The sequence below is a fragment of the Echeneis naucrates genome, chromosome 14, assembly GCF_900963305.1.
Source record: "Echeneis naucrates chromosome 14, fEcheNa1.1, whole genome shotgun sequence".
Taxonomy (NCBI): domain Eukaryota; kingdom Metazoa; phylum Chordata; class Actinopteri; order Carangiformes; family Echeneidae; genus Echeneis; species Echeneis naucrates.
Window position 1 is genome coordinate 13,213,474 of NC_042524.1, and position 25,253 is coordinate 13,238,726.

The window sequence follows — 25,253 nt, forward strand, 5'->3', positions numbered from 1 at the left end:
ATTGGGACTTTTTCAGTAAAGGAATCTCTGCATGCATTGCACTTGCCCATTTCCATCAACCTGACTAGTGTTTGTCTGAAAATGGACTTACTGAGCTTGAAAACCCATTGGCTGTCAAACACGAGCAGGTGGAACTAAAACAAAAGGCCAAGCAGTGACTCTCAAACATTTAGATAGGTCTTCTTTTCACGGGGATGTACAGTACTGTACAGTTTGGTGCTAACTATCATAAAACAACAACAACCAAGAGACATTCAAGTGCCTTAATACTAGAACAGAAGGGCTCACTCTTCAAGGTACAAACTTCAGTTCACGTGGCTTATAAAACAAATATGTAACAATAACCACTATATTAATAATGTTTCTCATGGTAACACCATGTGGTTGAATGAACAACACCAGTAGTTCAAGATAGCAGCAAAGTATTCAAAAAAATCAAGATATCTGTACACAAATAAAAATGAATGTAGAAAAGAAGACATAAATAAAACAACAACATAGCTTAAAGGGAGTCTTGCATAAATTTAAATAAACAACTGTTGGACTGTGCCTTTCTTTAGAGGGCTTACTGTTTATTAGTACAACTATAAGTAATGTATGGAGTGGCTGCAGCAGATAAAGTACTTAATTCTTTTAGAAAAAACAAGTGAACAAAGTTATGTTTATACAGTATATGCTACATAATATGTACTGATTACAAGTATGAAAATGGAAATAACTGCTACATTTTCAATACAGTTGTACATGTCTATTTACAGTACATTATGGTTGAACTTCTCCTAAGCATATACCATGTTTTGTGCAGATTGTTCCAGCATTCTGTTCGAGGTGATCAACACTCACAGTCTTATCAGTTGCACCTTATTGTACAGTCTGTGTTGATGCATGTCAGTGCTTGTTTTTTTTTTGTTTGTTTTTTTTGTGTGGAGGAGCAATCACTAATGTCTAGCTGTGGGTAAGCATGAGTGATAAAGTTTGTGTACCACTGATCTGGACCTGTGTTTGACTGGACTGCACGGTATGTGCCATGTGTCACACCACCTTTTTTTTTTTTTTTTTTTTTTTATAATACCCCAAGCAACGTATTCATCTTTTTATACATCATGATATTATTGTAGTGAAAATCTGTTGTATGTCTGACAGGATCATCTCTGCTCATATAGCTATATATACACATATATATGGACACATATATATGTGTATATACTGTATATGTAAGTGTGTGTGTATGTGTATTACAATACTGTATGTCTATTGTGACATGCAGAGAATGACACAGTAAATATGACTTATTCAAGTCTTAGATATGTATGTTAGGCTAGTTGACACAAGTTTTAATTATGTTGCCCCAGCTTTGGGGGCATATTGCTATAAAATCGCGGAAATGTTGAGAAATTAAATAGATACATTACAAATATGCAAACAGATACAGTAGGTAGCTTTTACTCCTCGGTGATGATTATTTGCATCCACAATGACAATCTATTGATACCAAGACATCTCATACGCATTCACAATTTCAAGAAACACTTCAATAACTTATCAATGAATCCTGCCTTTTCTCATCCACAAAGCAGTTTGTATGTATATTGGAGAAAATATGTCTCAAGTAGTCAGGAGGAAATTTGGCAACACCAATCACAAAAAACATCTCACCTATTATTGTTTAATTGGTGTTTTCATTTTGTAGCAATAGTATTGGCGTTCTGTGGCAAAAATTATTGGCAATTAGAACATATCAACATTACATAGTCGAGAGCAAGTACAAATAAACTGGATAAGAAATTTATTTAGTCTGATTGTAATTCTTCTTTTTCTTCACCTCTTATTATCCTTTTTTGTGTTTTTTTTTTTTTTGTTTGTTTGTTTTTTTTAACCCCCAAATGAGTTCAGTCTCCAATAACTTATTATGGTTCTGGAGTCACTTTATCACACAGTAAGAGTACCTGCAAGCTTCCTCTTCTTTGTCCTCAATCTCTCGATCCTTTTTGGGAATTATCTCACCACAAACCATTTCAAGAATTTTATGGTCGCCAATCTCGTTTTTACTCTCTTCATCTCTTGTTTATGGTTCAACCATCGTTTACTTATCTGTGTGTTTTGTCTCTGTTCAGTGCTGCAATGTCTGTCCGCCTCAGATCGCTGTGTCCCACACCACGGCCTGTGGCCTTTGGCAGGGTGGTGTGCCAGTCTTACGGGGCTCAGGTGTCCGTCTCCAGCTAGGGAGGATGGGCATGCTGTCCTGCTTGCACAGGCTTTTGTCAGGGCGCCTGTGGGCCTTGATCTCTTTGCACAGGCAGCGTTTACGCTCGATGACTTCGAGCAGCTTGCCGTCTCTCTGGGTCTGCGTCGTGGTCGGGGTGGTGCCTCCGCTGACAGGCGGCTGTCCCTGTGCCAGCTGGGCGAGCTGCTGGAAATGCAGCTGCAGGTGGTGCTGTTGCTGAAGCTGCTGGAGCTGCTGCTTTAACTGCAGCTGCTGCTGGTGGAGCTGAAGCTGCTGCTGCTGCCGGGACACACCGGGGCTGCAGGGCGCTGGAGGCTGGGCCAGGCCGTGCAACTGCAAAAAAAAAAAAAAAAACAAAAAAAATCAGCGAGTTCACAGGGCGATCCACAACATTATAGTATTTAAATTTCTACACAATCCCAAAGCTCGCCGCAGTGACGCACGCAATGTGAGCCAATGGAAACGCAGGGAGTGGAGGTGCAGCTCCTGAGGACAGCCACCGGGAGGCAGCGCCGCCTCATCTATTGCAGGCTGAGGGAGGGTCAACCACACACATGCAGTCAGGTCTCTGCAGCACACTCAAACTGCGTCAGCACTTGCTATGCAGCCAGAATCTGGGCAAAATGCACCGGTTGAAGACTGCAGCTCATCTCTCCAAAACATGGAACAGCATGTTCTCATCCACTGCTTACATATCAGCCTACGTCATGTACCTTTGCAGCTCGTACAGAACCTTATTCTGCTCAGGGAGCATATCTTGCAGCTATAAATAGACCTGAAGGAGCACTGTCTCCAGCAGGAGGGGAAGTAATGAGGAACAATATTAATGTTCACTCCCAAATCCAGCATGGCTGAAGTTAGTAGAGCCTATATCTGCACGGCTGGGTGCTGGATTGTATATTCACCTGATTGAAGGCTTCTCGTGCTGGTAGACTGCTCTGCCTCTGGACATCTCCTCCACCCACCTGCCTCACTCCAGCAGCAGAGGAGGAGCGGCCCAGCCGCCCAACTTCTGTGAAGGAACAAACATCACACTGTACACACTGCCATATAACTTTTCATGTCAACACAGTACAGAGCTGCGTATGTCAGTTGAGACAGTTTGCATATGCTGTGCTGACATTTTATTTCAAGCTTCTAGACCATGAAAAAGAATCCATATTCTGTATATAAACAGTATTAAAACAACAAATTTTTATTAGATTAGATATATTCACTGCAGTTTATTCCTGTATCATTGTTTCATTCTGTCAGTTGCTGTCTTTCAGGAGACAATCTTATTGTCTTATGAACAAATTTCCATTCATTTTCTTTGACAGAAAATTTTTGTTTAGGTGGTGATCTTAATCTGTCATTTCTGATCTTTAAAAATGATTTTTAATGCAAACTCCGCAACAAATTTTTATGTGTTTTGGGGACTTTTTAATGCATTTATTTCAGACAGTACTTGGCAACAGGAAGCAGGAAGAGAGAAAGCAGAATGGCCTGAACCCTAGGTCCTTTGGCCGGATTCAAACCCAGGAAGCTGTGATCTCATGGCATGCACGCTAATCACTTCACTAATTGTGCTTTATTGATTCTATTTCTAACAAAACACATTAGGACCACAAAAAATAAGTGTTACACTAAGATTCATTTGTGAGACAAAAATTTGGTTGGTGAGTGTTGGTGGTGAGGTAGTTTACAGTCACTGACCACTATATATCCCCACTGCTAATGTCACTCACCTGTATCTAATTCACAGTCTGTAAATGTACTCATTACAAATAACTAAATCTTAAGTTTCGATAACCGGAATTGTCACAACGTGGCACCTAACCAGGGACCAGGGCTCTCTGTGTGCACAGGGATGTGGACTTGTTTTAATCAGCTCTGCTTCAGGGAAGCTCCTGCACTGAATCTCAAGGTAAGCATCATCTGTTTGTCTCTAGAGAAAGGCCTTCACTGTAGATGCTGAGGCTGAGAAAAAAAAAAAACAGAGCTCTGAGACTAACTTCAGTACATGAGGATGTACTGGAGGAAGAGCTGTTGTGACAGTAATGAGAGGCGAGCCAAGGTGAGGAGAGGGGAGGAGAGGAGAGGAGAGGAGAGGAGAGGAGAGGAGAAGAGGGGAGAGGAGGGGAGAGGAGGGGAGGGGAGGGGAGGAGGGGAACGGAGAGGAGAAGAGGGGAGGGGAGGAGAGAAGAGGGGAAAGGAGAGGAGAAGAGAGGAGAGGAGAGGAGAGAAGAGGGGAGAGGAGGGGAGAAGAGGGGAAAGGAGAGGAGAAGAGAGGAGAGGAGAGGAGAGAAGAGGGGAAAGGAGAGGAGAAGAGAGGAGAGGAGAGGAGAGAAGAGGGGAGAGGAGGGGAGAAGAGAGGAGAGGAGAGGAGAAGAGAGGCGAGGAGAGGAGAGGAGGGGAGGGGAGGGGAGGGGAGGAGAGGGGAGGGGAGGAGAAGAGGGGAGGGTAGAAGAGAAGAGAGGAGAGGAGGGGAGGGTAGATCAATCTCAGCAACTTCTGGGGGTTAAAAACTACATTTGATGTTGAACAATGACCAAATACCTTTCCTTCCCTTTCTAAATAGGAGGTTGTGGTTGGAGGCTGTGAGAAGCAGATTATCTGTTTGCTTACCTCCATTGCGACAGGCAGGAAAGGTCTGGCAGGGAAGAGGCATCCCCACTCTAGGGAGGGCTCTGAATCCCAGGCTGCTGTCCACGCCAGCTAAGGACTCAGTGTGACCAAGGACCCTGCTTGTGCCACCACTGAAGTGGACTGGGATGCCTGAGTGTCCTCCTCGAGACCCCATCCCCAGATCCTCTTTATCCATCCTTAACAAGGCATCAGCACTGCCATTCCACGCACGCCCTTCATCCTCTGCAACAGGGAAGGAGCAGGATGAGGATTTCAACGAGGAGGAAAAATGTCATAAAAGGTTTTATTTATTTTTTTATTTTTTTATTTTTTTTACAGTAACTGCAACCTCGTTACTAAATGACCTCTGACTTACTCTCTGTCTCTCTGCTCCCATGGCTGAAGGATAATTTCCTCTGCATAGGCCAGTAAGATGCTTCATCTGCAGCTAAGCTGGCACTGCTGTCCCAGGGCATGAAACCAACTTTAGACTGGAGGGAAGCAGACCCTCCGTTACTCTTGGACACCCCCTCACTGACACCTGTAAGACTTGAGGGCTGTTGCAGAGATGGTGTCTGAGAGGTTCCTCGCAGGCTCTCGTAAGCAGGTGGTCTCCGGAAGCCCCCGGACGGGTAGGTCCACAGCAGGGGGCTGTCTGAAGAGGGAGGCTTATATGCTGGCAGTCCGTGTGGAGTGTGGGAGCGGAGATGTGGACGAGAATGAGGACGCTGGGACGAGGATAACGGCGTAGGGGTTGAGCTGATGCTGCTTGGACATGTTTGGCTGCTACTGGTGGTAGCACTGTCCATCTGCAAGGAGTGTGGCCCTCCATCCCTATCCCGATCCCTTTCTCTGTCCCTGTCCTTGTCTCTGTCTCTGTCCTTGTCCTTCTCTTTATCTCTGTCTCTCTCCCTGTCCCTGTCTCTACACCTATCCCTATCCCTGTCCCTGTCCCTTTCTCGATCTCTATCTCTATCTCGATCTCGATCTCGGTCTCTGTCTCTGTCTCTTTCTCTGTCCCTCTCCCTATCTCTATCCCTGTCCCTGTCCCTCTCTCTATCCCTGTCCCTATCCCTATCCCTGTCCCTATCCCTGTCCCTATCCCTGTCCCTATCCCTGTCTCTATCCCTGTCCTTATCCCTGTCCTTATCCTTCTCTCCTTTATCAGACTTCAGGAGGAAGCTAACAGACTTGCCTTCCTTGACTGTACTTGAGGTTTGGGTCTGGACTGTGGCCTGGTTTGAAGCTTGAGAGCTGCTCTTGGTTGGAGCGGGAGAGTCTCCTCTCTCTGGCTTGCGATAATGATGATAGTGTGAGGGTCGATGGTGGGGGTGGTGGTGGTGATGGGAGAAAGGTGAGGTGGATTTTGAAGAAGGAGGCAAAGGTGTGGAGTGGCTCCTGGCTCTCAGTCCAGGAGCTGGGCCTAACTGGGAATCTCGGCTGTGTTTGTCCTGCTGGGTTGTACTTCCTCCTGAGGACTCTTTGGAGCCCGACAGGGATATGGGAACATTAGAGGAAGATGAGGAGGAGATGCTGGCTTGAGTTGTCACGCTGGATGTTTGAGTTCCCATTTTAACAGAAGCAGATTTGTTTTGCACCCCAACCCCGCTGGAGGCTGCTGCTGGCTGAGGGAAGGCAAGAAGCGGGGGGCGGTGCTGCAGAAGATTGGGGAAAGGGGCTGGGATCTTTGTGTTGGCCTCAGGCTCAGATTTACTCCCTTGCAGCAGGTAGGGAGTAGGAGCACGAGGCGTGTGTGGACTGCTGGAGAGGACCTGTGGTACAGGGGTGGAGGATGCAGAGGAGGGAAGAGGAGAAGAATGAGAGATTGACACAGTGGCTTTGGGTTTGGAGTAGGAAGGAGAGGAAGAGGAAGGGCGGGGCAAAGAGGAGGAGCTGCTGGAGGAGGTGGGGGTGACATGGAAGTGTTTTGAGGTTTTCAGTTTCTCATGTTTTGGAGGGAGGTGTCTCTGGGACTCTCTGTCCTCTTGCAGAGGATATTTCATCTCCTCATAGATAGCCTCACTCTGGTCTGAGTCAGAGTCAGGTGTGGTGGCCACAGGGGTCACAGGGTGGGGGGTGGCTGTCTGACTGTCTCTGGTGAAAACTTGGCCCACCATCTCTATATAGACTGGTTCATCCTCCCCATCTCCCATCTGAATTTGAGAGTCCGATGCCTGGAAAGGCAGGGATGTGGCAGGAGGCACACGTGAAGGAAGGGGGTCGAAGGAAAGTTGGGTGCTGGGACTTCTCTTGGGCTTTAAAGGAGGTACCTTCTTAGTGCCAATCTCTCCAGAGTCAGACTTCTTCATGGCTGTATGTTACAGGAAAAAAAGACAAATCAAGAAAATAAAGCATTTTCTCAATAGAATAAGCACCTAAACACACATTTCTTACCATTTTTCTTCTCTGAGTGTTTACCCTGTGAGTGACTGGGTGGAGGAGGTGGCGGCGTCTCAGGAGGCCCTCTGCTGTCAGCAGATGAGGAGCTGAGGCGAGTGCTTGGGTGGCGTTTTGGTTTGGCTGGGGGGCAACGACCACCATGTTGGGATTGAGTGTCGGAATAATCTCCATTCTCTAGACTTGTATCCCCGGCGCCAACAGCATGGCAGGACTGTGAGCGGGGTGCCATGGCGGAGGCACAGGAGTGAGGGGAAAGGTCCTGGGAGGCCGGCATGGTCATGAAACCCATTCGGAAGTGGCGGCGAAAAGAAGCCAAGTCTCTGACTTTGCCAACAGTAGCGGAGGGGTCGTTTTGGGCAGAGCTGCAAATTCAGAATGGGAAGGTGTGGATGAAAATAAAATATTGGAAAAAAAAAATCATAGCAAACAAACAAAAAACCCCATTAATGTAATCTTTTATATTGACCTGTCATTCCTCACTCCATTTTCGGACGTAAAAGGTACTTTTCTCACTAACTAAATGCCTGCAGGGCTTTTACGGCAAAAGGGAAAACCCTGGAGGCTCCTCCATCTTTTGCATTCACATATCTTTCCATCTGAATTCCTCCACATCTGCTTCCCCCTCAAACAGATTCAATTAGGAAATCAATTCCCGGACTACTCTCTGTGTACACTGTGCTGCTGGAATTCCCTCATTCTTTATATCTTTATATTCTCAGCCAACATCTGTAGTCTGTTTTTGCCAGAAGCATTTAATCCGTTACCATGGGAACAGCTGTGATTTTCATTTATGTGATTGTGTGTCTTTGAAATCAGAAATGGTGCAAGCTTAAAACTAGAAGAAAAATCTGACCAATTCAGTGTTTTGCTAAATTGCCACTGCGTTAAAGAGCATGTACAACATATCATCTACATTTATACATTTAAATAAGGATTTTTTTGAATCGTATAATTTAATGTGTGAACTTTTCGAGCATCACTGTGATGGCTGAGATGAAACTGTGAGCTTTTATGACCTGCTGAGCTGATCAAAGGTTTACAAAATGACTTTTGATGTTGTTTGTTATGATGCTGTTCCTCAGAGTAACATACAGTAAGTACCTGACCTCAGTGCCAACTCTCGTCAAGCAATGTTTGTTTGCTTTTCCTGTATTTTACATTTGTGTTCCTGGGAGACATAAGGAAAGTGTCGGAGAAGAGGAATACATGGTAATCGAATCTGTGGTGGAAACACCACCCGAAAGAGTACAAACATCCCATAATTCCCTGCAGTGATGCAGAAGAAAATCACAGCTTCATCCTGATTTTCATTCCAGGTTCATGTTGAACACGTTTCACCACAGAGACATCTGGGTATCCCCATCTGTCAGCGTGTTTGATGCTGTGACAAATTGTGTTTCTAAGTGTGTAAGTAAATAGCGCAAATGCATGATTATTGTGTGTAAGTGATTCATCATAGCTCATAATGGTGACATATGACTGGGGGTCATGCAGCGCTCCCTTTTAGATCAGATGCAATCCAGTGAAGCACAAAAGAAAACAACTGGAGCTTACAATTTGTAGTCAACATTGCAAACAGCAGTAGCAGTGATGAGGCTGCTCGTCATGAAGAACACACACGCTCCTATTTTCCTTCTCGTGTGTGCGACGATGCGTCTGTGGTTGAATATGTGTGCTTTTATATGCATTAGAGCCACAGATCATGTTTGCATTTGTACGAGTATGTTGTGCCCTTGAACGCCTGTGAAGATGTTCTTGTGACTCTACATAATCGACATAGATACTACAGAGCCAAATATAGCCCAGAACAGAGGCCGAGCAGCTTCTTCTTGCACCTTTACGTGCTCTGTTTTTTGTTTTGTACATGGGGCAGAGGAAAGCTTCAGCGGCTTCAGATTCATGGTGCTTTACAATAACAGAAAGTTTATTTGTTGTATTACTGTTACATGTATCGTAATACAAGTGTCTTCGGACTCTTGTACGCAATATGAACCTTGCTAATTCAGAACGTGTTGATTGTGATATTTTAATCAAGAACAGATCAGCGATATATTTTAGGAACAGCATTCTTGGTTTGTCCCAATCAGGAATTCATTTCCCTGAACAAATTTACATTGACTTCATGAGCCATTGTTAATCCCTTGATACATTTTTGTGCATTTGCTATCATGAAAATCACATATTCATTTCCATAAGCTCTATAAAGAAGTAAACAGGAATGAACATTACTGACTCGGTGCTCCATAGCTTTTACAAGAACAGGTTTTTTGAATTTATCTTAGCACAGACTACTCCCTTCTCAGAGTGGAAGACATTCCCGCAAGCTTTTAAGACCAGTGATAAAGTTTTTGCTGAAGAAATCCAGTTGAAATAGTTCTGCCCTTAGCACTTACTGTCCTATTTCTGATTTACCTTTTTGGGGTAAAGTTGAACAGTGGGTTGTGTTTTGAGCAGCTGAATGAGACTTTCTGTGATAATATTATTTTGGAGAATTCCCATTTTGGTTTTGGGGCAAATCAGAGGTGTTAAGTGATCTCTTTTTTGTTTTAAGATGAGTGAAGGCTGAACAGGAAACGTTGAGTGTCGTCATTCAGTCAACACTTTAACTGATTGCCCAAAGTTATGGGTTGTTTCTACTTTAGCTCAAAATCTGATTCTTCCTCTGTCACCAGAAGGAAATTACAGAAGAAATGAAGCTATCTGTTTGTTTGACTCAGAGCAATAAACCACAAGTTTTCTCTATTGATTCTTCAAATGGCATTATTGTAGTATTATTTGCCAGCATGTGACACTCATAGCTGTATGATGCCCTAAAGCAGCCAAGACAAGTTTTCCTTTTATGATTACATCTTCACAGATATGAACTTCTTGAGGGAAAGACAATACTTAACCTTGTCGAGGGTAATTTTAGTTATTGACTCTCGCTCCTATTTTCTATTTTATGAGTAAAGGACAGTTTTTCCTCTGTTCGAGAGGATGAAGTGATGTGGAGGAACAAGTTCACATTCAGCTGTTGTTAAAGCTGCACAAAATTACATTTATACTAACAGATTTGAATGCACTGGAGCTGCTTTGATCCACATGAATCAGATGTTAAGGTTCTCCAGTGGGGTAGGTGTACTGCATGTGAAAAAAGGAGGTAACAGGCCCTGGTTTTCTGTTTATTTGGCTGGACCATCCACAATTCACCTCTACCTCCTTGTGTGTCTGTGACTGGCTGGGTGATACAGTTGAGTGCGGGATGAACCACTCATTGGTTGGACAAGTGCTGGACATTTTCCAAGAAGTCACATGATGATAAATCTGGGAACCTTTCTGACGAACCAAGTCGACAGTAATGTCCCGTGAGCAAGAGCTGACAAACGGGCTGACACCGGGCAGAATGCCAATAGGACGCAAATATGTCATTGATATGCTAATCAGTATATCAGACCATCCAGCAACATTCAGTGACTTTTTAGTGGTGTCTTTTTAACCTGCCGTAGTTGCTTTCTATTAATCTCGTGGTTTGGCTAAAGCCGGGCTTGATAATGTTAAATCTTAAAATGTTATTCATTACAGAGTGAGAAAGGTATGGTCACTTGTGTTGTTTAGTGACATTGTGATGGGACATTGTTATCTTACTCATATGAAAAGTCATTCCCAGCATGCATAGCATTAGGAGTGAAATCCCCTTTTTCTTAATTTGTAATGTACAATATGTCCTGTGTCATGATCTGCTTCCTCTGGGACTTTGTGTGTCTTTTGTTTCATATGTTTTTCATAATTATATAATAAAATAATAATTTGTAATGGCCCTCTGCAATTTAGTTACAGTTACATTTCAGTATTCAGGCCACAGACTTTTTCCTTTCATACATCCAACTTTGTCAAATTGTATATTAATTGCTTTAAAGGGATTGGCAAGGCTTGCTCCCTCATCAGCTGAACATTTAAAGTGTCAGGCTATATCGCATCCCCATCCACTCACAATGATCTAATAATTCTGTGCAAGAGTTAATATAAGTTCAGAAGGCATCAGGCACCAGTCATCACTTCTGGGAATAGTCTGTCTGTTTGTGCCACGAGAAACTTATTTTACCATTCTGTATCAGCACAGTTGACTTGGCTTTAAAAAATTGATTTTTCTCTTCTGAGAGCCCTGAGATCTCAAACGGTCTACCACTGTCCTTCACACTGCTTCCTTTGTCCTGCTGCTCCCACCCTCACCTCCCTCACTCCCACTGGCCCTGAAGTCTGCCCAGGTCCTGCCTCGAATCCATTTGATTTCCATCCCCTTGTCCCCCATGTGGCTTCATCCCTGACCCTGCTCTGTTCATAATCATCACTGGTCATGTCCTGCTTCTCACCTCTGCTGTTCTGACCCCGCTTGGCTCTGCTTTCATCACTCATCATGCCCTGCTGTCCCACTTGCAGCCCTACACCTCCACTGGCTTGATGCTGCCATGAGGTTGATCTGTGCTGCCGACTTGAGGGTCTCCAATTAACGGTGTGACGCTGAGACACACTTCTTAACACAAACCAGACTGTTGTCTTTAAGCCCCCCTCCCTGCTTCTTTGGCACAAATGGCCCCATGCACAATGTGGGATTAAAGCTGAATTAAAGCTGACTCACATTTGAAGAGCAGATCTCCACTCTGTCTCAAAAACATGCACTCAGATACAAAAGAAATATCACACTCATGGAGTTACACTCAGTTTGGTCATGAAACTACTGTCATGACCAAACTGTGATTCAGAGTACACTTGCTTTTACACTTTTGTAGAGTGCTTGAATTTGTGCTATTATAATGAATTAACTTAGTTTTGCTGTGCACAATGAAAATCTGATATAATTTGACCCCAAATCACATAATGTTGATAAAATATTTCATTATTATTAACATTTTTGTCAAAACCAGCTCTTTCCAATAAAACTTGTGCTGTAAGACACAAAGCACATGTTCTGTGCAAGGCAGGAGATGGATCTGATAGATCATCAGCTGTTTCGTGATAGCGGTGAAATTAGAGACCTGAATAAACACTGCTTTGTTTAACAACAGCTCTACAGTGCTACTCAAACAGTGCTGGCAGGCAGCATCGAAGTAAGTATTGAAATTATAGATAAGAATATAAAAATCGAACAGCCATAATAAGTGAAAGTCCTATGAATCTTACTTGAGTTAAAGTACAGAAGTATTATCAGCAATGTGCACTGAAGGCATTAAAAGTAAAATAACAAATGCCCCCCTGTGAGCGTTACAGCGTTATATAGGACATTACTGGATTGATAATATTGACCCATAAATGCCTGAGTAGCACTTAACTGTTGCAGCTGCATGGGGTTATGTTGTTGTTAAGTAGCTTAGTCAAATGGATTTTCTTCTTCAAGTTTAGTTTAATTTGAATATTGAATGATTTGACCTTTTGGTACCTAAAACTCTTATTTACTTCTGTGTTTTAGAGGTGAAATATGTATTTGGTTGAGCTGCTGTCAGCTAAGGACAAAAACTTAGTGGAAATCAGTTAAAAGGGAACTAGTTTCAAGTAAAATTAAAAATGAAATGAAAAAACTACCAGATAGTATCATAATCAGATAAATAAGAAAACATGCAGTGGAAAAAAAATTAAGTATTTGAAGGAATACATAAAAAAAAAAAAAACTCAGACGAATTATAAGCATATCGAAAATGCACTGAAGCTCATTCATTCATCTTCTACTGCTTGTCTGTTTCTGGGTTGCTGGGGGTGCTGGGGCCTGTCCCAGCTCACACTGGGTGAGGGCGAGGTCACCCTGGACAGGTCACCAGTCCATCACAGGGTCAGAGACACACAGAGACCAACAACCAATAATTTAGAGCCACCAATCAACCTAAACGGACAGAACATGCAAACCTGCCCTTATTCATCTATACTCAACAAATTTTTTTTTTTTTTTTAGCTCAACAAATTTTTGTCCTTTATAGTCTGTAGATGTAAGATGATGACTTATTGGTTCTTTTAATTCAGCTAATTGCACACCAACCCACAGCATGTATTACGGTAATTGCAGGGCTGCCTGCTCAGCTGACAGATCCTCCAAACCCAAATCAAAGCTCCCGTTGACAACATCCCAACCTACAGTTGCACAGAAAGGCCCCAGGATCAGGAACAGAACCTGCAACCTTCTTGTTGAGGGTCAAGAGCGCTAACCACTATGCTGCTGTGCTGCCCCGCTAAAGTTCAATGCTTCAGGAGTATGTGAGTCAAATTTATATAATACATTGCTTTGAAATATAACACTTGTGATGAAAGTATGTAAATTTAAAAATAAAATAATCCTGTGTGTATTGAGATAAATGAGGCAAAAACTCTATTTAATTTCTCTATTTTTCATTGGTTTTGGCCCCTTTTTGCCCTCTGCAATTCTGACATTATAGCACTTTATCTCATCTACAGAACATAATAACTTCATTATGAACTGCTGTTATGCAAATTTGTGCAATACTACTCAGGTGGACCCCTCTGACTCCATGAACTGTGCTTGAAATTAAGAGTTTGAAATTAAACTCATTCATGCCAGCTAAGAGGTTTATATCCCTGCTGAACTGCACCCTAATGTAATTCCATACATACAGCGCTCCTGCGAGCTGATCCTCTCACCTCTTTTTACTTCCGTCTTGGTCCCTCTGCCTCCAGTCCAAACGGCTCTTACGATATAGCAGATTCATGTCGCTGCGCGGTCGCTCCTCCTCGCAGCCTATCACAGCGCAGTGTAGCCACTTGCTTCTCCTCTCTATGTCACGCAGGAAATGTTCGACTGCCACATCCTGGGCTGAGCCAGAGCTCATGGTATAGAAGAGGACTCGGGAGAAGGGGATGTATGGCGCGGACAGCCTCCTCCAACTCACCTAAACAAGATAAAATAAGGGCAATGTCTGAGCTCATTAATCATTAAAAAACATGTTGAACAATTTTCCAGCCTTCTTGGAGCTGACAAGATTGACAGTGACTACTTTATTATGTAGCAAAGTAGTACGAAACCCAAATATTCAAACCCAAATGACTGGCAGAACTTGAGCTTATCATGCTCACTTTGTCACAGTAAGCATTCCATCCCATTACTCCAACTGTTAGCCTTCAAAGCTGAGACGCGGGGATCCATGATGATGGAGGTTGTACATTTGTTTATCCCTACCTCTAGTGTATCGCATGAAAACTATTTATACTTTCATTATCCAGTTATTAATATTTGAGTAAGCATGGTAACTCAGCTGCAGAGTATCTCTGGCTGCAGGCCCTGGGATGGCCTAGCTAAGCCTGTCTGCCAGCCAGACAGTAATCTGGTTTGTCATATGTAGCGCATGCACAGCTTCCTACTCACGCTCACCCCATGAGAAGTCAGGCTTGTTGTGGGGCAGAGATCTGAGGGCCCAACTGTATTTTCATGATGGAGAATGTGAGTGCGCAACGCAATTGGCTAAGAAAAGCGCAGCTGTCAGCTGATGCTTCCAGTATGCTTCCAGTTTTGGTAGTTTTTTTTTTTTTTTTTTTTTTTTTTTTTTCAAATTACAAATAGGAACAGAGCCAAAGAGTTTTTTTCAGTAGGGGACACAGAAGCATTATCATTGCTGCATCTGAAACCAGTTTGTTTTAATAATGAACAACACTGCTGGTGAATAAAACATCTCTTGAGATGCATTAAGATAAGTTATATCTATATAGCTATATATTGTGTCGCAAATTTGCTGGTAAAGCCCTTTGATGGCCCATACTGTAGAATACAAAAGGAGAAATACACAAAGTTAAATATACAACCAATCATTTTGATAGTTCACGTTTTTTTTTAATAATGTTGTTTTGTGTAACATGTTCACAACATGCTATAAAATAATTGTATCCAAATCTAATGTATTGAGGTCAGCATTGTGCTTTCATGCTCTCAGCATGTAAAGGGAATAAAAAATGCATGACATTTACGTTTTCCAGCAGTGATATAGCAATCCTAATTCTGTATATATTTGGGACCACTTCAAGCACATTTACCACAAACTGCACAACGTTTTCACTGTTCTTGACTATTTCAGCCATGACTCAATAGAAAGACAAAAACTCCACAGTGGGAGCATCAGGCACTGTCACTTGGGCCAGGAAGCATGTTGAGCTCTGTAGCTGTGTGTGATTCTTTTGTCACGGCTCAGCGTGTCATCCAGCATGTCAGCATGGCTACTGCTATTCTTGTATCGCACACCCCTGACCACAACCCCGACCACTGCTGCTGCTATGCTTGCTGACTCAATGTTAATTAGGTTAGGGAGCTACGACTGTAGGTTGGGATGTTGTTAATGGGAGCTTTGATTTGGGTTTTGAGGATCTGGCAGCTGAGCAGGCAGCCCTGCAATTGCTGCATTACATGCTGTTGGCTGGTTGGCAATTAGCTGAGATAAAAGAACCAAGAAGTCCTCATCTTACATCTACAGACTAAAAAATTAGTTGAGTATGGATAAATAAGGGCAGCACGGCGGCATAGTGGTTAGTGCTTTTGGCCCAGAACAGGAAATTAGCAGGTTTGATTCCCGGGGCCTGTGATCTTTCTGTGTGGAGTTTGCATGTTCTCCCCCATTTCCTCCCACTGTCCAAAGATACCATGTTGAGGTTAATTGGTGACCCTGAATTGTCTGTAAGTTAGTGGTTGTTGGTCTCAGTGTGTTGGCCCTGTGATGGACTGGTGGCCTGTCCGGGGTGACCCCACCCTCACTCAGTTTGAGCTGGGATTGACTCCAGCGCCCCCCCGCAACCTGGAAACAGATAAGTGGTAGAAGATTAATGAATAAATAAATAAATCCCTAATATTTTGTTAATGAAAATTGAAAATTTATAATTTTATATTTTTATTATTATTTATTATTTTATTGTTATTATTTATATTTATTTATTCATGCATTTCTACTTCTATGCATGTCTACATTGTTTTGTTTGCTACTTATTTAATCAATTATTTATGCATTTATGGGTTTATTTGTGCGATTATTTCTGCATTTCTAAATTTGTTTACTTCTGGCCTGATGTAAATTCTTCCTCAGTCTAGTCTAGACATATGGCTGAAAGGACTTTATTGTGTTTATCTCAGATTTGTTTTTATAAAGCCTCACAACACTATAGACAGAAAGCTGGCAGTCGCCTCCATGAGTTTTATCTCGGAAAAAATGTAGCTCCTCTGTTTACTCGTATTGTTTCACAGCAAAGACTTTCCCAGTTAAATCTGGTGCCGACACTGATGTATTACAGCAACAGGCTGGTGCAGCCAATTCAGTGTCTATGGCTATTGTGTCCAAGTCAAAGCAGCATTAGTGGATCCATTCCTTCGATCGCATTGCTATAACAATCCAGCTCTGGCCCCAGGCTGTCCGCCTCATCAACACACACAAATAAATGAAGAAATCAATGAAGAAATCAATACACATAGAAAAGTACAAAAATTGTCTTTTTCATCATCAAAATGCATTCATTTTGCATTTATGTATTCAGTTATGTATTTCTGCATTTATTTGTTCATATCTATATATTTTTTTTGTCCAACATAACAGACTGGTCTCATCACACTGAGCTACAAACATTTTAAATACCCAAACAAAACGTGCACTAATACAAGTTGGCTGTGATCAATTCCCTCAGTAACTTAAAATCCCAAAATGAATTCAGAGGATTTACCAAGTTGTTTGAGGAGCATCTGTCAAGACAGGAGTTGCTTCAATTCCTTATTAGAACCAGGAGGCAGATGGAGCCATGATTCATATAACTGGATCTGTATGCTGCACTGCAGAAAACTCAATCATGCACATAAGCAAACAGATCACACACTCAAATATTCAAATCCCCCATACATGTTAAAGACACGCATACAGGAACAGCTATCGCAAACGCTCTGCTGCTGATCAGAGTGTGAGTTACTTTCGGGTCATCTTTACCACACAAGCATTTGAGTGGAAGAAAATTGGTAGCTTTGACTATGCTGTAGCAGTATGTTCTGCCTAAAATTGTTTTTACCTTTCACTGCCACTGAATTTAACACTTGAGCAACATTGAGCTGCAGCCCTCTGCCCTCCAGTCTCCTCCTCAGCAAGTGGTCCCTTAGTGTTGCTGCACCTCATTGTGAGCGAGGCAGTCGAGCTGCAGAGTGGAGGGACACGTCACATCATAGCACTGGCCCTGGCACCAGAGCCATATTTCTACAAAACATTTAAATTACACATTTATTTGGCCGTTAGTATCCATTTGTATTGTTCTAATATCCAGAAAAATGTTTTTGATATTAACCAACCACCCTCCTTTTTTCACTCTTACAAAGCATCAATATAAGATAGCTGCCTTTTCAAAGCTGCGTGAATAGAAACTGGCTGAAGGGGCACATTGTATAAAGCATGATGTCCAAACACCTCTGCAAATCAAGTCCTTAAATTGACATGCTCCTATCTATTCAAACTTGAATTAAATAACAAATGACTGGAATCAAACTTTACAATCTATGAGTGACAATAAATAATGCATATGGAAGAAATGGATGCTTGCGGCTCATTCTATGATTGATATCTTTTTATATTGTATATTGATTGAGTTTGGTCAGCTTTTCCCCGAGAACAAGGCCATTTCTGCATACCGCTGGTATCAGTATCATAACTTAACCACACACACACCACAGTCAGCGCACCCGAGTCTGACACAGTACTGCAGCTCAGCAAGAGGGACAGAGAATGAGAGAGGCAGAGAGGAAACAGCGTACAAGGACGGAGCAAAATGCTCAGGAGAATGAGCAGCTTGAGACGCATACAGCAGGAGAGAGAGAGAGATGGAGGCAGAGAGAGCAAGACAGGAGGGGGCGCGGTGAAAAAGGGGGGAAGCCAATAAATAGGGAGTCACAGAGGGATGGACCAGGCTAAATATATATACAATGAGGATAAAAACGTACTGGAGGCAGACTGATGGAAGGGAACATAGGCAGTGGATGTGAGAGTGGAGCAAAGAAGCAAATGGAGGCAAGTGTGAGAAAAGAAACGATGGAAAAACAGTGAAAGGCAGTCAGCCTACAAGAATGGGGGAGGGAGGTGAAATCAAGCCTCTCACACTAGTCGCTGTGTGTGGTCTCCTAGCAACACTGCCAGCCATGCATCTCTTCCTTCGCCACTGAATATGTACAAGGCAGGATGTCAGCCTCATCATATGTGATGAACCTGGGGTGAAACTTCACTGCTGCTTCATTTCTACCTGCTTTTCTTCTAACAGCATATTCTACATATCTTACATGGTGGCGGGTTGATGGTTAGGGTAGCCCATAGTAACCACACAACCCTGCTGCTAATAGTAATGATCTAATGGGCCACGCTCCACGTTCTCCATATCCATATCAGGGAACTTGTGTGTTTGCACATTTCATGTTTGCGAGGAAGCAACTATGAAGCACAAAACACAGGTGTAGATTTTATCACCTGTCGGCTAGTGCATTGACGTAAAATAGAGAGTAAGGAGAGCTTGAGCTGTATCTGCACCAGCTGATAATGCCGAAATGTTAAAACAGGAGCCCTGTTAAATCACAGCTGGTTCCTCTTAAGAAACTGGTTGTTGTTATGGATATACTCACAAATGCTTTTTGAACACCACCTTCCACATAGTCTGGCCAAAACCATCTGAGTAGATAATTCAGTTGCCAAGGATGTTTATATCATCTATTATCTTTTACCAAACACCCAAATAGACAGGAGGCTTGTGCAATGAAACAAGATGTGTCAATTCATCACAGTCAAATGTTTTTGCAAAGCAAAACAAGCTTTCAGAAGATAAATGTACAGCAGCACTGAGGACTAAGACACAATTTTGCAATGACCTTGATGTTATTTTGTAGGTAACATCTGGTTAAGATTTACTGTTTCACACCCAAACACAATTTATTTTATGTCAGATTATTAAAGGCACAGCATGGGTGGTGGCTGCTTATATGTCAATGTAGCATCGTCCTACTAGCAATACTTGCCAAGTAAAATCATAAATAGCTTAGTTATAACAATAATAATAACTGTACTAAAAGAAATCTGAAGGATATGAGGAAAAAATAAAGAATACAACTGTCAGTCTTTCCAAACAAATCAGTACGTCAGAATATGTAGCTACAACCAGCAAGAAGCTTTAAACAGAGATGAAAAATCTGGGGAAAGAACAAGCCTGTCTTGTTCTGTGAAAAGTTTTTTTAAATTTGCACATTTCAACAGATAATGATCAATAAACTGAAAATAAGAGACTACAGTCAACTTTGTGCTGAGTACAAACATGCTCACAAAATGTTAATTGGCAGATGTCTCACACTTTCTGTTCACAGAAGCTCAACTTGCAATGAGATATACTTTCCTAAACATTTGGTGTGTCAGATAAAATGTGCTGTATCACCCCATTAATGATGAACATTTACCAAAACTGTTCTCATAAGATGTCTCCTAAATTATCAGAACAAGGGAACACAGACCAATTCAAACCAAGACACACTTCACCTACAGTTCACCTCCTGTCAGCGGTCATTAGCTGCCAGGGTGTAAATAGGACACATTCATTTGCACCTATCAAACCAAATAAGTTGGATGCATTGTAATGATTCATTCTGCTCGTGGATTTGATTTGAATCTCCTTTCTTGTTCTGTTGACCAAGACATTCTCTAAATGCTTTGTTTGATGCTTCTGCTTTGGGTTTTGATTGGATGTCTGTTCCCTTTGTGTTCTCTGAGCTTTTTGAGCCTTTTGAAACTGAAATCCGTGAAAAGTCTATGCTGTGCTTGCTTGACCTGCAGGCCAGAAAGCCTTTCAAGCAACACGTGTAGTTTTTAGTGTGGTAAGGACAAGTAAGACAAATATAACCCTCCCTAACAACATAAGAGTCAAACAGCAAAACCTGGCCCTGCTCGAGCTGTAATGTGTTTGTGACACTGGCAGCAACAAAACAGAGGCTAGTGGGAGCTTGACCTGTCTTTTGTCCATAACCGTTACTACGAGGGTGTCTTCTTTCCCCTTCTTTGTCTTGTTGTTTTCTTTCATTTGCTCCAGGACTGTCCTTTAATATCTCCAGTCCCAGATCTCCTAAGAATTGTTGTTATGCTGCATATTCTGATCCACTATCCAGGCTAATAAGGAATTTGATATATAAAAACCTGGGAGCAATTTTTTAAGTAATTTTAATATGTATTCAGGGGTATGTATGTCTAAGAAGAAAATGAGATTATTCAAATAATTCCCCTAATGTGCATCATTAAACTAGAAGTCACTATTTTCACCTCTGGGTTATAAAGTATGGGGCTCTTTGCTGTTAAAGCTCACCTCAACTTCTCTTTAAGAGCTGTTGTTGTGTTCTGAATGCCCTACAATATTGCATTGTGCAGTGAAATGCCTGTGGCTGATGAGAATGGACAGGAGGAGGAGGAGGAAGATGGCGAGGCTGATGCATTACTCCGGGCCAGGGGTGGAAGGCATATGAGAGTCGTAGAGCAATTTTGGTGAATTTTTCTCTTGACCTCTTTCTCATGTTTTGGGCACAGAATAAAAAGCAACCCTCAGCGTCTTATGTGTATGAACACATGGACTAAATCAAACCGTAACAGTAGCTTGTGTTATTCTATTTGGACAAAACAGCACATAAATTGGAGGTCAAACCCTAAAATACACTTGTTTAAATATACATGAACAAGACACTTTGCTCACTTTGGATTCTCCTCCTCAGCGTTGTTCAAACTGAGTGACCACTAAATCTTTCATGGATTGCAACCAAAAATATCCCACAAAAAAAAAAAAAAAAAAAAAAAGCTTTACTTGTTTCCCCTCACCCTGCGCTAACAGGACACAGCACTGAGCCCCAAACCAGCAGACATAGCCAATGTTTTTCACTCTGCACCTTTCCTACAAATTCATCTGGTATTGTGGTCATGTGTGTGCGTGCACAAGTGAACAGCTTTACAATATGTAAATCCAGAATTGACTGCACAAGTGAAGAGCTGCAGTTGATGAGCATCCCTTGCAACATTTCCTGTCTGAAGGAGGTGGCCAGTGAATAACCTCCAATCCCCATTTCCCTCATCTTGTCCTTGCCTTCATCATCTTCTGCTGGAATCTGCAGTAACCAAGGTGACCCATTACACTTAGCATACACGAGCACCCACCGGCTTACAGATCCACAAGCGCTCGTACAGCGCTGGTCTTGTCATTCAGTCTTGTTTACTTTCTCTGTCGCACACATAAGGGTTGGCAATGTTGTTTAAATACACCATCACATCACATAAAGACACAGCACCACGAGGAGAATTTACCCTGGGAATGATACATGTGGAAAGGAGGAGTAGGAATGATTAAACGGTGGAGCCAAACAAAGCATCATGTGTTGGGGTTGCTCAAGGTGTGTGGAGCTTGAGCTGTAACACTGCACGCGATATGACAAAAAGACTGTCAAATTGCAGCGTTGAAATGTTTCTCTAGGCTTCCCTCAGGACAGTTTGCCTTTCAAGAGCATTATTCAGCATCAGACATAAGTGAACTCTCCAAATTTGTCCATGATGTAAAGCCTCTATTTTGTTTGAGCTTTGCATTTGACTGCTGAATCCCACACTCTGAGGTATACTGCTGAAGGGGAAAGATTCTCTCATTCTCGTAGATGAGGGGAAGAGCTGCCCATGCTTCACTGGCTCAGTATCCCTCTCCTACCAGACCTATTTTAGACGGGGATCACCCCACAATACCGCCTGTCCCTTTGTAAGATTTGTTTAAAGACTTTCACAAAATAGTTATTCTAAGAAAATGTAACTTGAATAGATATAAATGCTGATGTTATGATCGACTCTAACACAATACCGGATGTTCTCATCTTTTATGCAAGCGTGAACTCTTTTGTGTTCTCTGACCATGGCACACACAAAAACCAAAGCTGAACCTGTTTTATGATCGAGACAGGCCAAACTTCACAACAGACACTCACAGCCTGCTGATTCTGATTTCATTTGATTCACCTATTAAAAAGATAAAAGCACCATAGCCTCCAATGTTACAGGCTGACCCTGCCCGTACATGACAAACCTTATTAACTGTTCAGCAAAAAATTAAGCCAAGACAAATAGCCCACAGAAAAAAAAAGGATCAGCTGAACACCAAACTCATAAAGTTGACTTATGATTTGTCTTATGATGTGTGAGCTTCGCACAAGTTTCCAAAGCATGCGCACGTAAAATAGTTTGAACTGCCTTCCACAGCCTCAACATGCAGATTTCAAACCAAAACATTACCACAAACAAGAACATTTCACAAATGTCCAAATATCAGGTCGGCATTATTATAACAAACCTGCTGATACACTTGCTGAGCTTCCTTTCATTTGATTGAAAGATGAAGCAGCAGCAGCAGCGTTGGTGTGATTTGCAAAGCCAGGTAGGCTACAAGTGGTCTTCCAACATTTGAATCATCCTACTCCTTGTATTCAAAATCCCCCGATAAGCGAGTCATGGTGTAGGTTGAACAGGACAAGCGCACATACACACACACTCCCTCTCTCTCTCTCGCTCGCTCACGCGCGCACGCACACACACATGCCCACACACAGCTCTCCCACTCATTCATCTCATTACATACAGATCATGTCTCTCACGGCTGGGATTTTTGTACCCCACAGTGTTTGTCAGCATGATGGTAACTCAGTTACCATCAGTCAAGACGTTTTGATACCAGAGTTTGTGGGGCAATTCTAACTGCTGGTGAAAAATTCACAATGCTTTTTTTTTTTTTTTTTTTTTTTTTGTATCTTATTTCTTATGCGAATGAAATGATGAGGCACTTTTGAGAGTTGTTGAGAATCAGTGTGAGCATTTTAATGGTCTACACTGTAGGCTGAGAAGTAAGAGAAGTGGTAAAGACATACAGGTTCATTGGCCCTCCAGGTGTGATTGGCATGCTTTCAGCTCAGAGTCTCACTTGAGCAATTCCTATTCCTGTCATTCCTGCTGTTCACTGCACCAACAGAAGAGAAATGAAAAGACACTGACTGGGACAAATGGCAGATGATAGTAGATTTCACACTGGATGGTGTCTGGTACAGACAGTGTTTTCTTATTTAGTTGTCCTGTAGTTTGGTGCACAACAAGGACAAAAAGCACTTGGAAAAACATCAAAAGATGAGTTTGAGCGGCTTGTGGTGTCACTCCCACCCAGAAGTGAGAGTCCACCCCTGCTATCTCAGATGCCTGTTTGGTATTCGTCTTATTCTCAGCACAAACAGGTCAAAAATTTTGAGTTAATGAATTTGATTGCATTTGAATTTGAACTGGACTGCAAAAAATGTTCCCAATGCTAAACCTTATTACATGTTAACATAAAAAAATAGACAACAACAAAGAAAAACGTGGGTCCTAAAACCAGAACAGTCTTGGTACTTTTTAAAAACCACCAACATTTTTGTATCTCATATTACTGGGTTCTATTTGAGCTGGATCTCCCGATTCTGCCACCTAGTCAAGCCGCTGCAATTCTTTCCACTACAAATGGAGATTGCTCTGACATTTACTGCACATACCTAACCTATCCTGCAATTCAGATATGCACTTCTGGAGTTACTGTGCACAATAACCTATTTCGCACACTGTTGCTGAACCCGGAGCTTTTGCTTGTTTACTGTGACCTTTGGGAATGTGGCAGGCGGTGAATTACCATTGTGAGACACTTCAAAGACTATTATGGTCAGCATCAGTCTCAGACCCATATAGTCACATGGCACACTAACAAATAAGAATAACGTTGTTTGTGGAATACAGAATATTTTTCACAGTTTGCAAATTACTGCCCTGAGCAGATCAAGGTCTTTTGAAGGTCTAAATTTAGCGCATTAATGCAAACAATGCCATTAGCATAAGACTCTGGACCCCTTTCTGCTGAAAATGTGCATCATTGAAATCTCACTATAGTAGCCCTGTTGTAAATCCACCTCTCACCAATGACTTTTCTCACATAGCAGCACTGAGATGAGACTTTGAAAAGACAAAAATAATAAGTGGCCCATGAACATATGTAAACATGTTTGTTTTCTGTCCCAGATATATTCATTTTCTGTGTGGAAGAGATTGAGTAGAGATAAATATTGTGGTAATGAACATGGCTTAAGATTGGGACCTCTGTGCCAATAAGAGAGGAGCAACTGTTGGCTCCTGACTTTATTTATTTGCATGCCACCATGCAAATGGCTTTGAAAGGTTTAATGAGAAGAAAACAGAGAGGAAATGAACAAAGATGAATTGCCTCAAGGAAATCATTACCACACATTATTCCCTTTGACTACACACTACAGTGAAGACTGGATGCTGTGCGATGCTTACAGTCCAGAATGAAAGCATTTAGTGAGAACATTTACTCCGAAATTCTCACTGGCTCATTTGGCTGAATACATCCCAGACATCCTCTGGTAAAATAAGGGGCATGCATGTGTGACCTTTTAAAGTGAGGGCCACCCAGCCAGACAACAACATCTCCGGACAACATGGCTGCTCAGGCAGCTTCAAAATGCAGCACCTAACATTTAGCTGTCATTTGTTGAGCAAAGAGATCCTTCTTACTCGTCTCTTTCCATAGTGGGCACAGAAGCTGTCTGTCCATTTAAATTCAGATTTTTTTTGTTTTGTTTTTCCCAGCCAGCACATCCAATTCATCATATCAAAAGAAAAAGCAGTGAGACAAAAACTGGCAATCATCTCCACAGTAGAGGGGTAGTCTGAATGTCTATGAGATCTACTTAGAGTCGGGGACACGACTGAAAAAGTCAAATGGGATTACTTTTTTTTTGGCTCTTTTCTGGACAGTCTGAGTAAACAGTGAAGAGAAAGACACACAGGGATAATATCTAACTATGTTTGAGAAAGGGTTTGCACCCAGGACATTGCTGGAAAATGGCATGCCCTTTCATCAAGGAGCCACCACAGAGAACCTTTACTTTCAGACATATTAACAATTCAACACTGTGAGTCACTGAAGCCATTGAGAAGTTGATTCCATCCACAAGAAACAA

General features: G+C 42.2%; 1 protein-coding gene across 1 annotated transcript; it reads right to left on the reverse strand.

Annotated features, from left to right (window-relative positions):
* Window positions 1-1,906: 1,906 nt before the first annotated feature.
* nyap1 (neuronal tyrosine phosphorylated phosphoinositide-3-kinase adaptor 1) lies at window positions 1,907-14,040 on the reverse strand. The gene is made up of 7 exons (XM_029518868.1): window positions 13,853-14,040; window positions 7,226-7,593; window positions 5,877-7,142; window positions 5,208-5,687; window positions 4,832-5,074; window positions 3,130-3,236; window positions 1,907-2,557 (listed from the first exon to the last, which is right to left on the reverse strand). Exons 1-7 carry the CDS (start codon window positions 14,038-14,040, stop codon window positions 2,135-2,137), a joined length of 3,075 nt encoding a protein of 1,024 aa, XP_029374728.1. The 3' UTR covers window positions 1,907-2,134.
* Between the last annotated feature and the right edge of the window lie 11,213 nt (window positions 14,041-25,253).

Excerpts from the sequence above, each read along its gene's own strand:
- nyap1 (XM_029518868.1), bottom strand. The coding sequence starts at position 14,040 with ATGAGCTCTGGCTCAGCCCAGGATGTGGCAGTCGAACATTTCCTGCGT. Across the intron at positions 3,237-4,831 it reads TCCTGCCTGTCGCAATGGAG|AAGTTGGGCGGCTGGGCCGC; the intron begins GTAAGCAAACAG and ends GTTCCTTCACAG. Across the intron at positions 2,558-3,129 it reads CACGAGAAGCCTTCAATCAG|TTGCACGGCCTGGCCCAGCC; the intron begins GTGAATATACAA and ends TTTTTTTTGCAG.